General features: G+C 34.9%; 1 protein-coding gene across 1 annotated transcript in view; it reads right to left on the bottom strand.

Annotated features, from left to right (window-relative positions):
• Positions 1–2102: 2102 nt before the first annotated feature.
• Positions 2103–15492, bottom strand: part of LOC113003908 (neurobeachin) — a 125814-nt gene continuing 112424 nt past the window's right edge. Inside the window, exon 2 of the mRNA XM_039459677.1 lies at positions 2103–3816. Coding sequence (XP_039315611.1) covers positions 3748–3816 — 69 coding nt within the window. The 3' untranslated portion in view covers positions 2103–3747. The remainder of the gene's footprint in view (positions 3817–15492) is intronic.

Raw genomic sequence — 15492 nt, 5'->3', positions numbered from 1 at the left:
CTGGTATTTAAATTTCCGAGTTGTCAAATTTATAGTTGCCAAAACTATTTTGTTTTTGTCTCGGTGCGTGTAAAATATTTAGACATTCTCTTTTAAAAAAGCGGTTGATAATCAAATTTATCACTGCCAAATGTTTTGTTAAACAAAAAAATAATAAAAACAAAATAATCGCAAAGAATAAAAAGAACGAATAAAATGCACGGACAAAATATGCATATTTTTTTACTTCTTGCACATTTTCGTAATTAAATTTCTTCACATTTTTAAAAATGTTTTCTCTCTCTCTCTTCTCTCTCTCTCTTAATCAATTCATTTTTTTATTACGTACTTTGACGACAAAGAAATACACAGACTCTGAGAGATAAAAAAATGTATACCTTAAAAAATTAGAAACCAACATCGACATACTTTGGAATGGAAACGATAGATCTTTCTATTCGAACTTTTATCCTTTTTGGGACAGATACCAAGACGAATTGCGCAATGTTCTGTTGCTAATGCGTAGACTCCTCTCTGCTAAGGGAAAAGAATCGACAACCACTCTCCCTCTTTCTGTCGCGAACTAATATTAAATCAAGATATATGTTCCCATTTGAGAAGTCGGTATCGAATGTGGCTATTATTTATTCTCTCTTTTTCATCAGCTACCATTTTCTGTATTACGATTGCGAAGCTTGATAACAACCGCAACTGGATTTTTCAATCAAAATGATAAAATGTACATAAATTTCGACTAGACGTTCTGTTAAAATGTATTTTTCACGCAGATTCCGTTGTTCATATAACATTATTGCATTTCCATACAAATGGCAAGTACTTTATTGAAACATCAATCATAAAAATAATGGCAACACAACAATGCATTTTTCTGTAGTAAAAATTTAATAAGAAAATTTATTGGAAATATATTTTTATCTTGTTCATCTTGAAGTAAATTTGATAACATTAATTATTAACCTTCCGCACATTACCTTGTTTTTCGCTGCTTAGCCAGGCTATTTGAGTCACTAAAAAACAATTATATTTTTCGAAGAATTTTCGGGCTTTAAAAAAATTGAAAAAATTCTGGTATACTTTTTTAACATTTAGAAATACAATTGTACAATTATATGAACCTAGACGGTTATTTTTTTTTTATATCTCCTTATTTGAGGCAAAATCGGTGAAATAAGAGAAATCATCTGTATCAATATGGCCCAAGTTAGTCTGCGGTTATTAAAATTGTTAAGATAACATACGTTACATTCGATGAAGTAAATTATAGACTGATGTTAGAGGGAATTGAAGCAATCTCAAAGTTTTCGACCGTAGGGAATATACATTGTGCCTGGTACCGTTAAGATAAGCACAAGAAAATAACGGGAGCGAGGCATAAGCACGAACATAGGTATATTTGCGGAGAAGGCGGAAAGGGAGCGTCTTTCTTTGCGTGTGACAATAGCGAAGCCGGCCATAGAGCCAACAACAGTTCGCCCCGAAGGTGCCACGGGTCCGCCGTCGAGCTCTCTCCGTTAAGCACGAACTGATTTTCCTTGTCCGACTTTTCGCCTCGGTCCCTCCGTGCTCACCATCCAGCCGCCGTTCTCCCAAAGTGGAGCGTCGCGGAGGAGGCACCTTTTGAATTTTGAAAGCGCGAGAGGCGCCGCGCCGCATCGCCCATCGCGCCGCGGGGAAATCTCATTTTCTGCGAACTCTCGCACTCGAGAAGCCAGTGCCACCGGATGCTTGGCGGAAAGGTCGGAAGATTTATTATGCACTTTCTTCTTCTGCAGGTGGAACGTGCGTCCGTTCGTTATACAATGCACGTCGGTCATGCCGGCGAGACCTGACCAATGTAACGCGGACTTGAGAACTCGATTGCGAGAATGAAACCGATGGCGGTGGGACTTGTTCCGCAATTCTCCTTTGAGAACATTCGCGAATGCAGTATCCGATGATAACGAACGATTTCTGTGTCCGGTCATTTCTGGTCACAACGCGATAAAATGGTTATCGGAGTTTCCATATGTTTCCAACGCGTAAATGAACACGCGCGTCTGTTTATTGCGGTCTATAACGGATGTGGTCGTTTGTAAAGGACAAAACACGAGATCGTGCTTGCGTTCGGAGATCGTGCTTGCGTTCGAGGCAAGTTATATATTTTGCAGTCGTCGTCAATGAATTTTGATTAGTTAGCTATCGATTAAGCAAACCGCACACATTCGAGAAGCTGTTGTCGCATTGAGCATTCAACGATTCTCAAGTTCTTATCTGCAACATATTTCCGATATGTCGCAATAAAAATTCTCATCGTCGGAGAAACCTGCGGGAAAAGCTATCGCTCCTCTAATATTAACACATCATAAAGTATCTATATTTTCACCAGAACAGTTCTATTGGGGGAGAAAGAAGAGGAAGTTATTGGAATAGGGTTAACTGACGATTCAAAAACTCGTGAAATACAATCAATCTCTCTTACTGCTAACAAAGGAATGATAGCTCAGCCAATAAATGCAGTAAAATGCTGGGATATCTGTTACAATCAGGCGTTACCATCGATTCTCGTCCAATGTTTCACGCGCGATATTTATATGCAGTCTGTCAGACACTATGAAATAATGGGATACTGAGGATACGTAAAAGAAGAATGTAAATTAAGCTGTAAGATAGAAAGAGGATTAAGTATAGGTATAGTCAGCATCAGTATGTAAAGATATGGATGAATGAATATATAAGTATCGAGTCCTTTTCTCGGCTTTGTACATGCTGAAGGTAAATAAATTCTATTCTATTCTAGTAGGATACTGCAGTTGCATAACAACGGACGTTCTGTCTTTTAATCAACATTTTAATTGAAAGTAGTCTTTGTAACGAATAGAATTAATTATAATATTCTCTATTGTGTATGTGAGAGAGAAGGATAGAAAGAAATGAACATTATTGTAACAAAAAGTCGCGACAGTAGCTTGAACAAGGTAAACTGCAGTGGCGGAAAGTGACAGAAAAAAAAATATGAAAATCGCGCGACAAGTTCCATCGATAAAAAGAGGAGACTTGGCGCAATGCGTACCTCCAACTCGTGACAAATATAACGAAAGAACTGGTTGAGAGTATTTTTCCCAGTTTTTGGGAGGTAATCGCGCGCCGAGGTAACTTCAGTCCCGCTTGTAGTTTGATACGGAATTAGTGCGAAGTACGACGGGAATAGTCTCACCGAAACGTTATTAAAGCACTTGACGTAATAGCGCCGTCATTAAACCTCCTCATTCGTTACGGCAGAGCTAGCCGGTGATGGAGGCACGATTGATTATTGCGAACATGATACATCTTACGGGAAACAGAAAGAGTGTACTGTAAAGCGCACGGTTAACGATAAAGCGTTTTATAAGAAAAGTCATCGCTTAAAGCGGCTTAATAGCCTCGCAACGGAAGATTATGTTCCGTTCGGCTTTTACGGAGATAGAAACGCACACAAATCATCAATGGAGATGCGATCCCTTTTATCCTTACGCGAGGATATGACAGCGCAGCTTTTTCCTCCAGACATCACGGCGACTGAGCTTGTATATATTCTTTCATCATACTACGCCCGGTCTGGCTTGTTATCGAACCGAACGTCGAATGGAAGGCGAAGTATGTAGTGCAAGACAATACGGAGATAACAAAAGTGCGGATAAAATGAAAAAGGCCTCAGACAATGGGGATCCCCGTGTAGATTATCTCGGCGGAGATAAAATGGCAGACTGACGTTCCCGTAAGATGTCGAGTTCACGATTTACTCACGCACAAATTGAACAATGGCCGGCTAACAGCGCTCCCATTCTCCTGAATACGTACCTGGAACAGAAATAATATTAAGACTGTTAGCAAACAATCAACTCTATTGAGCAACTTATGATACAAATAATTGGCTGATGATATTTCATGTTTATAGAAACAATTATATTCCTGTGTATTATCTTTTATGTATTCGATGTACACTGTTAAAAATGTCATGAAATTTAATGTATTTTCAAGTTACGCATTAAATTTAATGTATCAATAAGTGAAAATCTTGTGCATGAAAATAGTGCACTTTTGACAACATTAAATTTATATTAGATATATATTAAATGTTTTTTAATGTATCTTGAAATTTGCTTCCGTTACACTTCAATAAATTCTGCTACCGATTTTTAACAGTGTAGCAACATTGCACCATTGAAATGTAATTCTAAACATGGAGATTCTGAACACGATGAAGGTAGCTTAAAATCATACGACAAATTCAAACGCGAACGATGAAATCTAAGATATAGAGTGGGAACTCTATCAAGGTTTCCGTGTCACAGGGGAAATCCCGCAATTCGTTGGTACGTGAAAAGCATAAAGGGAGCGTTAAGGTGAGCGGACATACCCACCTGTTATGTGAGATTTTCACGCGATTCAATGACTTTATCGCACTACAAGATTCTATAAAGGCTTGACATCGCATGTTACCCTCCCAACTCACTGATATTCATATGATTTCAAGAGGGAAGAAGAGATAGAATAATCGAGTTTATATAGAAAACAGAACACTTAGCGCGTAAACTCGTTATGAATTAATTATCACAATTATGATTCACAAATCTTGAAAAGTGGAATATATCGATCAGAAAGTCTCTCTCTTTCTCCCTCTTAAATTTAATAACGTGCTTCAATTATTATTTGTAATTTACAATAATCGGAAGTCCACAATTAATTTGTTTTTTTTTTTTTTTTTATTATTTACGGATTAAATTGCACGTCGTTCGAGAACGATATGATTGCACTCGTTAGACGTGTTCAATTCTCAAACTGTCTATAATTTATTGGATATCACTTTAATATCGAAAATATATGGATATATATTATAAATGATATGAAATTTGAGCTCGAGTATCCGTATAATGTAAATTTGCCTACATCTTCTATATTGCGTTTCAGTCTGCTGCGAAAATAAATTATCTCCTAGTAGCAAAGCTTTTTGCGTTATTTTATTGTTTTTTTTTATAATTCATATTTTATTTTGTTTTTTCATGTATGACCAAATTTTTGTTTCTTTATTTATATAATTTTTCGCTAATTTTTTTAGTTATAACACATAATAAAGCTTGAAAAAGAATTTCTGGCTCACTGACTTTAGCAAAATAATGCTTTATTTATCTTTTGTTTTGTGTACGTGTGCGCAATTTTAATATAAAGCATTCTCAACATCAAAGAAAAGTACGTTTTTCAGTTAAATTCATCATGTAATAATAAATCATGGTGATGCACGCAAGAAGTGCATTGGAAGATAGGACAACTCTCCAAACAAAGACACAAATACACAGTACCGTTTTGCAACGAAAACTTTGTTGAGAAAAAAAAAATGCGCTGGACAATGAAAAACTGGTCGCTCGTGATTCTAGCCTATTGTTTACACTTTTCCGCGTTGGCGTTTTACGTCTTTCAACACCGGCTGGGCTTTACTTTTCCCTCTCGTTTCTCTCCGTCCCTCTCTTTTTCTCAGTCGGATGACAATGAGGTCGAGCGAGATGCGATTCGTGACGCGACGCGACACAAGCGCATCCCTCGAGAGAGCATTTTTCTTCCTCCGTTATTTCAGACTGCGTTCGCATTCGATGCAAATCACACATTACGATTTTGCATTCGCCTATAAAATGTGTTAATACTCTGAAGCATTTAAAGATCTCAAATGCAGATCAATTTTCAATCTATTGACGTACGGAAAACGGATTACTTCTGAAATTCTGTCAGATAAGATACGAGTACATGTCTCAGTGACCTGACAATATAAAAATGTATTTTTTTTTATACGAATGTGTGCACATACATGCAGTGATATCCAATACCATTTCCAATACGACTAAATATTCTTTTTCGATGTATTTTTGCCTGTTGCTCACAAGTCCATTTCTAAATTTAATTGCATCACAATTTCGAAAAAAATATTGAAGAGATCGAAAACGAAGTTAAGGATTTATTCATGGCATTGTAGCAATGGAATAATTTTTTTTTTTAATTTTATTAAGGCAACGTGAAAGTATCAACAACACAGAAAAATTGTTCGTATTTTCTGTGTGCGTACACTTCCTTATTCCCCGGAAATTAAATATTGTACTGTATTAATATTAATGAATACATTTTAATTGTTATAATGTATATTGCATTACAAATTAACTTAGAAATTTAAGTTAGAATTTGATTACGCTATTTTAGAATTATTTAAAAGAAATTTTGTAATTATAATTCTTACTTCGAGGGCAATTTATGATGTTCCAAAGTAAGAAGCCGAGTACCTAAAAAGTACCCACGGTATTTTTCCAATATATTCTGGTATATATGAATTAACATTTTTATTTTCTTTATTGACGGATGCCGTACCCGCTGAAGCCTGATCATATATTTAATGTGAATGAAACTGGCTTCTCTATAGTACAAAGTAAAATTCCACGTGTAGCAGGTTTAAAAGGAAAAAAAGCAAATAAATTCCTACTATAAGTTCCTTTATTCTACTGTAAAAAGATCTTTTATAACAGTTATTTGTTCCATGTCTACAAGTAAGTTTACACACTGCTACTGAAAGAGGATCTCTTATAACAGTTATTTGTCCCATGAGTTCAGGGAGAACATTTTTTCCGCCGATGTTAATATTTCTTCGTAAAAATATGACAGATATCCCAATGAAGGATCTGCTGGATCCATTGATATGCCGCACCTTATCTTATCTGATAAAGCTCGAAAAATTGTGACAGCGATTTGGAAAATATATACCGCGATCCCATCCGAAACGTAATGTCACTTTGATTAAGCAGCTGTAATGACATTATACGCAAACCGTTTGCACGTATCAATGAGTAGGGTCATTGCTGAACCAGTCGCTGAACAATCGTCAATAAATGATTGTTTAGAAAAACTATCAAAATAACAAGACTTCAAAATAATAAATTACAAAATTAATTGATATTGTTTACATCTAATTTTCATGGAGATTTTATTAAAATATAATTTTTTACTTGAAAATGTAATTGTGTTAGGTTACTTTTTATTTATTCATATTAGAAATTTAATCAATATTAGAATACGTAATCTCCGTAAATGTAAATATTTTCGTAATTATTATTATTTGTGAGAAAAGATTCTCGACAGCGATCCTTTAAGTAGTTGTATTTGCGAAAATACGTTTTCGTAATTCGCGAGATGCGCGAGCCATCGAAAAGACGTATCCATTTACCAAGGCGTGACAACAAGCATTGTCGTCACGATGACCAGTCCCGTCGTCGCGTCGTCGCCAGTGAGCGTCACCGACGCAGCAGCCAACGTTTTTATCCGCGAACGCGGACCTCAATTAATTTCCATTCATATTAGTCCGACGAGCCGATGGACGTGTTTACAACGTTCAGTAATTGCAGGATTGTGTATCGTACTGCCTGATTGCATGAATGAGAGTCGATAGAATACTCTATATCCATATTTTATATCCATATTTGTTATTCGTCGTCATTGAAAAATTCGTTCATCCACCTGTCGAAGACTGAATTCAGTGCAACAAATGTGAAGAATGGTGTCATTATAATTAAGTCTCGTTGTGGATTTTTGTTCCATTAGTTTATTACTTAATACTCGAACTCAGATGCACAAGTTAGCATTAGGCTTCAAAACGATTGTCGTTTTGACGATTCTGTGTTCTTTTCGGGAAGAGTATTTGTTCTCCTAAGAGATTAAATTATTTTGATTTGATATCACTTCGGATTTGACAATTGTTAGTGATTTAACCGCCATAGACCGAGGACAAGTGAACATAATATGACACTGATATGTAGTTCGATAATATGCATACGTGATACTGATATGTATTTCGACAATATTGTTACGATGAAGATGACCCCAAAATGAGTCTAAACGTTCGTATTATTAATTTATGCTCAATAAAGTTTGCAATTTTTTTCAAATAAATTGCAACTGTGCATCAAAAATCGTACTTGACTCTCACTAGTCTTTTTAAATATCATTATTTTTGTATAAAAAGTTTATTTCAAAAAGTTTGTTTAAAATAATTTATTTCAAAGAGAATTTCCAAAATAGTTTTTTTTATTTTCAATGTAAAATTACATAGTTTTTTATTTTTAATATAAATTTATGATTTTTTATTTTTAATATGAATAGTTTATTTCACAGAGTTTATTCATTTATTTTTATTTTTTTATTTTTTTTAGATTTTATTTCTTTTAAATTGGTGATCTGCTCCGTCCTCAATGTCAACGAATCAGACAATTTTTTTTTTATTTTTTCATTATGCAATAAGAAATACATGCTTATGTATTATTTTATTATATCAAACTCAAGACAAAGATGTAAAGATTAAAAATTTATAGTAAAACTTAATATTATTAGATTATTATTTTTTTTTTACTTATAAAGAAAAATTGATCCGATTAACCTTAGTTCATCTTATAATATTATGGAACTTTTCAGAATATATTCCGATCGGAATTATTCAATTATTTCCTAGATTTCTATTGTATCTTTTAGAGAAAACGGAATAATTCCGATCAGAATCCGTTTCGGAAAGTTTTATAATATGTGCCCAGCAAATGTTGAGAGAAAAAACAATCGTTATGAGACTTTTTAAGTCAAAATCCTAGTGCGTTGGCCTCATCATTTATCAAGTTACTTGCGCGAGCTGGTCTATGATAAAGATCTTCTTTTTGCCCCCATATTACATTGCATCAAGCGAATGCTGTCGCTCCGTTCTCATTTTGTCTTTTTATTGATCCTCGTCATGGCTGTCATACGTCTGACTCACTGGGCGTATGACTTTGCTTCTGCCGGCGCGGTTCCATAGAACGGAGCCGGAAATTGGCGACGGTGAAATACAGCGTGCACCTTCGGCAAACTTGGTGCTCGCTATTGAAAGAGCTATTAAGTCAAGGGTGCGTGACAGCAGTAGTCTCGCTCTTCTGTGGACAGCCATCGATGGCTCGTCGTAATAGGGAACCTGTGTCGACCACGGCTTACACAATAGCCGGGACTTCTGATTGCTATAATCTCTTAATTAAAGTTTCAGCATATTGCCATCACGACTTACACTTATTCTCGCAAGTCTTAACTCAGTCATGTTCTATTCATTATACTAGTTGACAACATTTACATATACAGATATACCTCTACTTATGACGAAATTATGTTCCAAGATTTTAATTGTATGTCAAATTGATTGAATTGATAGGGCAATGGCGAAGAAGAAAAGAGGAAGAAGAAGAGAAAAGAAAAAGTGATGGTTGTAATTAGGAGTTAAAGTGTAACGCATCAAAACGTAGTAATACAAAAATTATAATACAAAAATTATAAAGCAAAACCTCTTGTGTGCCATTTGACATTATTATAATATTCAGTTCTTTTATAATGACGTCACGTAAACATTGAGATGTTAAAGATCTAACAATAGCAATAGCTCCGATAATTTTACGTCATTCTTGCAGAATAATATTATGAAAAAAACATCAGAAAAAAATAATAAAGCAAAAAAGTGAGAAAGACTTAGACATCGACATAAATACAAATGTATATGTATATGTGAATACGGTTCGTAAAATAACTATGTCACGATACCAGCGTATACGCTCGGAGCAAAAGCTCCGAGCTCTGGTAATCATTTCTCCAGAGTAATATTACGAAAAAAAGAAACGGTTATTATTTAGAACTTTCCACCCCACCTCACTTCCAATTTTGAGTCAGGGCGCCTCCGCCCAAGCGTTTATATTTTCTACATAAAGCGACGATTTAACGATTTTTATGTAACAATAGTTTTTTCAAACTATTATAAATTATTATTACTCACTATTATTAAATAAAATTGGCACAGCATTTCTTTTCAATTTTTTTTTTTTAATTCGTCCGTCCTATGCTGTTCCGATACTCTTCTAGTTCAAAATGAATCTAACATGAAATTTTTTAAAATGAGTAAATAATGACTGATACTAGTTATATTACTTTTTCCAAACAAATAGTGTCTTGCCTAAGGTAATTATTATTTTGCATTGTTAAATTCAGGTATATAATTTTATATTATTAATGCTAATGTATAAAAGCATCTTATAAATTGATAATCTAGTAAACCACAAATTTATTTATGCGGAAAATGTTATTAATTATCGAAGAAAATAAAAGATTTTAAAAAACACTTTTAATATATAATAGAAAAATTAATTTGTAATAAATGCAAATATTATATTAATATAATATTTGTGTAATATTATTATGTAATATAATATTTATAAATAAAGCAATAAATAAATAAGATTATATTGATACATTATATTTAGCATCATTTGAGTTTTATTATTATTGACCCAATGTTGGAAAAAATAGCGATTTTGAAAATTAACAAATTAATTTCAGCAAAAACTCAAATATTAATGTTATGTTTTCTTTCGGTCGATTTTCAATCGATTTGGATTGTTTTATTATTACATCTTTGTTTATATATAAACATCAAAATTTATTAATTTCATAGCCTGAAAAAATAGAATAAAAAATAAAATATATAACAAAATTTAAAAAATTCTAATAATAATAAAAGAAATTTACTGGACTCTTTATTTGGAAAAAAACGCTTGTCCTTGCCTGTTCGTGATCATTTTCATTCCTGAAAACACGAAGTATGAAAACTTTCCTAAAGAAAGTTATTAGCAGTTGTAATTACTATACTGCTTCTACCCCGGACCTAAAGCAGTTTATTAGAAGACGCGCATTTTTATTAGAAGACACCTTCACGACGTAGGAATGTAGCATTACAGCCTAGCCACTGAGCATATAAGCGAAATTGTAAAACGTCTTGGATGCATATGCATGCATCTGCGCGTTATGAAACGCCGCCTTAACCAGCAACTTTGATCATCAAAACGCATTGGAAATATTTATCGCGACAATTGATATTGTTAAAAGTCTTTTTAACCTAAAACTTTACTAAAAAAAAATTACTTTTATTATATAATCCAAATTCAAGCTATCTATTGAGCCCAGAACTTAATTGGATCAGCTATTATTAAGATCCGATAATCTCGAGTGCTCGCAAGTTGTCGACTCGTGTGTATGTACCCGATCTCGCGTTACTCGCGTTTATCTGGCGCAAGCCATCGTGTCTTTTGATAATATTAAAAATTGAGAGGGTACTTTACTGCGATGGATTCATAAGAAATTTTTCCGGGAGAAAGATTAATGTTACGTAAGGAATAAAGCACGCGACATTTGTGTGCTAGTTCTTTCGTACATACATTTATACAAGATGCAGCAGTTTCTTCCCGAGTATATAAACGAACATAAAATTCTATACGCCGGTTTCGTTTTACCAGTATTTCCCCTCGGAACACCCCAGGATCCCGCCAGTGCTATAATGCAGGCGCTAGGCAAGCCGGACGTGAACATTAAATCAGTGAATTCAACGGGGCAGTGGTTCTTTTCTATGCTCGCAATCCCGGTTTACGTAATATTTGTATCCTGCCACTATTGTAAGGCGAAAAAGTTATTTCTGAACAGAGGATGGATTGCATAAATATGGAATTTATCGCGCAAGATTTTATGCCACGGAAACTGGCATTGATATATAGAATAACGGCGGTGAGAAAAATTGCTTAGGAAAAAACTTGAAAGTACGTTTCAGCGTCGCTGACAGCGAGCCACTACGAGAAGTGGATCGCGAGGAAGAAATGTGCCATATAGTATACGGCATATTGTTCAATCGAATCTGCAGATGTGGCGTAAGTGCTGAATTAAAGGAGACCAACTTGAAATTCCCACATTCCATTTTCTAAATAAGATTTACAAATGCGCGAATGTCACAGCGAATAATCCGCAAATTTTCTCCAAATGTGCTTATAAAAGGACGTTTTTTCTGCCGATAAAGGTAGATGTGGCACAAACGATATTACATTCCGAAAATTTGTAGAGGGTCATTCATGGAGCAGTTGACATGCTTTTACCACGCTTTAGCACCGACGAGCCGATTAAGCGATTCCCGACTTACCCGAGCGAAGTCGCAGTGGCGTTTTCCCGTTCTCGAAACTTAAGACTTTTTAAGGAATTTTGAACCTCGGCCTGGTTCTTGTCGATTTTCTCAATTTCCATTTACTCCCCGGTCTTTTTCCCGTCTCTTTTTCTTCCTCTTTCCACGCTCGGCCTTCTCGAGCACGCGCTCGTCCACGAAATTCAAGCGCAAATCGCTCGTCCTCGACGCGGTTGAAGATGTCGTAAAGGAAGTGCTGCATATTTATCGTGCCTCGCCAGCCTCTCTTGTCGATTCTTAAACTTTAAAGTCGATAGCTCGATCCGCCTAAAATGAATTATACAAAAGTGTCCCGGAACAAACGCAGTTCTCCCCAGACGCAAACTTTCTAAACAATTTTAAATTGACTCGTACTCAGCAAAAATTGTCTTGGCTATTTTTTCGCACAATTTAGTTAGTATCCGTTCGCCAAGATGTAAAAAAAGCCTGATACCTTTGAACGTTTCTAATGTTAAAAATCGTTCTGAGAAATCGTTTCGTGTTTGTTCACATTTTACTTTATTTGGTCAACGCAAACGGGTCAAGATGCTCTTCAAGCACTACCATTGTGCTTTCGCGATGTGGGCACCGCGCGCGGGTAAACGTCGTGTAAAAAGGAAGTGTGAAGATAAAAATGTAAGGTTGAGAGGTTGCAAATCCTTTTGATATAACCACATGCATTTGTTCTGCAACGTTGCAGCGTGCAGGACCGACTTACCATTTTTCCCTTGGCCACAATAATTTTTATCGCTTCTCTGGTTATCAAAGACGCGAGAATCGTGAAAAGAAAACGAGCTAAAATAGCAGCGTGTAACTGCGTTTTCAAAAATGCGCCATTAAAGTGAAGAAAGGATTACGTGTAAACTTCTTTAATATAAAATCGTTCGGAAAACAACTTACCAATAATAACTTCAGGAAACAATTGGAATTTTTTGCTGAAAATAAATCATTAATCTTGGAATAAAAATGCAGGAGCAGACACCTCGAAGTACTTTTTAAAAGATTTATTTTAATCAGAGCTTTCTCTTGTCGGAACACTCAGAAATACTTTAATGAGTTCAAACATCGAAGTTAACAAGTTCAAATATCAAATTGCAACAATTTGTATAACAAAATAAATTTGCTTCTGAAACCCATAGCATCATTTTATATACACGAGCTTCATATCATAATAACACAAATTAAAATACATTAAATAGAAATGGACATTACGTACATAAATTTCGTTACATAACATTCTTGAATGAATCAAATAATAATGGGGAATGTCTTTTGCAATTCTCTGTTATCATATTACACGCAAAATACTTGACCCCATTTTCAAAGGCACAGCATACCCTACGGCTCTTTCTTGATACGCAAATAGAAGATGGTGTTATGTACTATATACGTGAGTTCGCGTATCTCTGTGTAACAAGACAGCCTTCGTGAAAAGGAAAACGCGCGAATCGCGTGACGATAATTAATTATAAATTCTAACGCATCCGTACGCGAGATAACAAGGTACTTTGCAAATAACGTAAAAAGGCAATTTCACTGTGACGTTATTAAACGGATGATAAATTTTGGCGTGCGAATAGCGTGCGATGAGAGCGATATATTCTTTTCGGTGCGAGATTAAATGTGACGAAAGATTACCGCGTGAGTCTAGAAAGGCTTATTTGAAAATTTAAACGAGATAGATTTAATTCTGGTTTCACGTTGAAAACAAAGATTAGTTCCATTAAAAATCGTCACCGCGTACTGCGCGTTCGTATTAAATTCCATTCATTCCCATACCCGCGTAATGACTTTTATGCGCGGAATTATAAGTTCACGTTTAAATTTTCTCACCCCGTATTCATATTAAGAAGAGCTGTACGGCACGCACAGCGGAAGGAAAATTCTGGTCGATTAACATCGTGATCTACATCTGTAGAATAATTGCTGATCGTCGAACAAGGGTGAACAATCAAGTTAATTAAAGTTAGTCCGTTGTACTAGAGAATTGCTTTCCAATCGTGCCAATATGAATTATCATTACAATAGCGATAAAAGTAACGAAATGTCTCTTCAAGTCGATCGTTATTACAAAAAATGCAAATCGAAAGCTACCTGTCTCGCACATTATAATTCTAACTAGTTTTTTTTTATAACTTCCGTAATATTTTAATATAAATCTTAAGCAATCCGAGTAGAGATTCAAATATTCATGAACTCGCGTAACTAATAAAGTAATTAATATAGAAATATGAATACGTTTGTAAAGGATATTTGATATTTTTAGTTTCTGTTAACAACAAATGTATTATATTCATCGGCATTATACGGGCTTGCTTTTTATGTCATTTATATTTATGCAGATAGGCAACGGTATTTGACAAAATTCATGCGATAAACATGTTAACAATGTCAGCTTTCATCAGCCGAATATTTTAAACGCCCTGTTTTCCATTTATCGATCTCCTTCGACATACGATTTCACATGCATGTAGGCGACCAACTCCGCGTAACGTTGTATTTCGTCGAATATTTTTAACTAAATACAGCACAATGTGTGCAAAAGCAGCATATGAAGCTATTCATCTATTTTCAATAAAATCATTACAATATCCTTTTTTGCTGATATTAACAATATTAACTCTATATTTATTCGATCTTTCTATTCCACGCAATATAAATGTATTTTACCATATTTAATCAAAACTCGCACAGACAAACCCGAGTGTGTATGGCAGAAAAAAAACTCCATTTATTAATTCGCTATTTCACATTTCTACTTGATAAAATAAAAGGCAGAACGAGATTGGTCTTTGCACGACTGTCGATAGCACAAAGTTTAATGAAATGAACGTACTTAATATTTGTTGTCGGATGTATACACGTATCAGTTTAATATTATTTTTGTGAAAATCTTTCTCTCTGAGATTTTTATAAAGTTTATTTTTCTATCGTAATTTCACTAGCGTCGCTAACCCGCGTTCCGTCTGAAACATTCGCTGCTGCGTACTCAACGAAATATTTTCTCGTGTAATTCTTTGAAAATAGTATTACAAAATTTCACGTGCACATGCTAGTGAAAATATAGATAAAGTTTTTTTACGGACGCGCGTATTAAAAATGACGCATAAGTTTAATGAATTCTTTATGAAATGCCAATGACTGCACGAATAAAATAATGTCAGGAAAAAATTATTGGTCTTCAGCATTTCATTACTCATATGATATTTTATTACTCTTTTTTACGGCTCGTGTTTTTCCTCAAACGACTTAACGAGATTTTTGGCATTTGTTATTAGCACTTTGTTAGTTGCATATTATATATGATGATGTCGCGTACTTCGCGTGCTTCCATAGATATACTACTGAAGGCATCACGTCGGTATGTGAAAGCTAATGAGTCCCGTCGCTCATTACGGTTACCAATCCAAGCTTGAGGTGGATTATTTACGCATACCCATGTGTGTGCACGCGAGCGTACGTTGTGC

The sequence above is a fragment of the Solenopsis invicta genome, chromosome 2, assembly GCF_016802725.1.
Source record: "Solenopsis invicta isolate M01_SB chromosome 2, UNIL_Sinv_3.0, whole genome shotgun sequence".
NCBI lineage: Eukaryota > Metazoa > Arthropoda > Insecta > Hymenoptera > Formicidae > Solenopsis > Solenopsis invicta.
The sequence above is the reverse complement of the archived record's forward strand: the minus strand, read 5'-3'. Positions and strand labels throughout refer to the sequence as shown.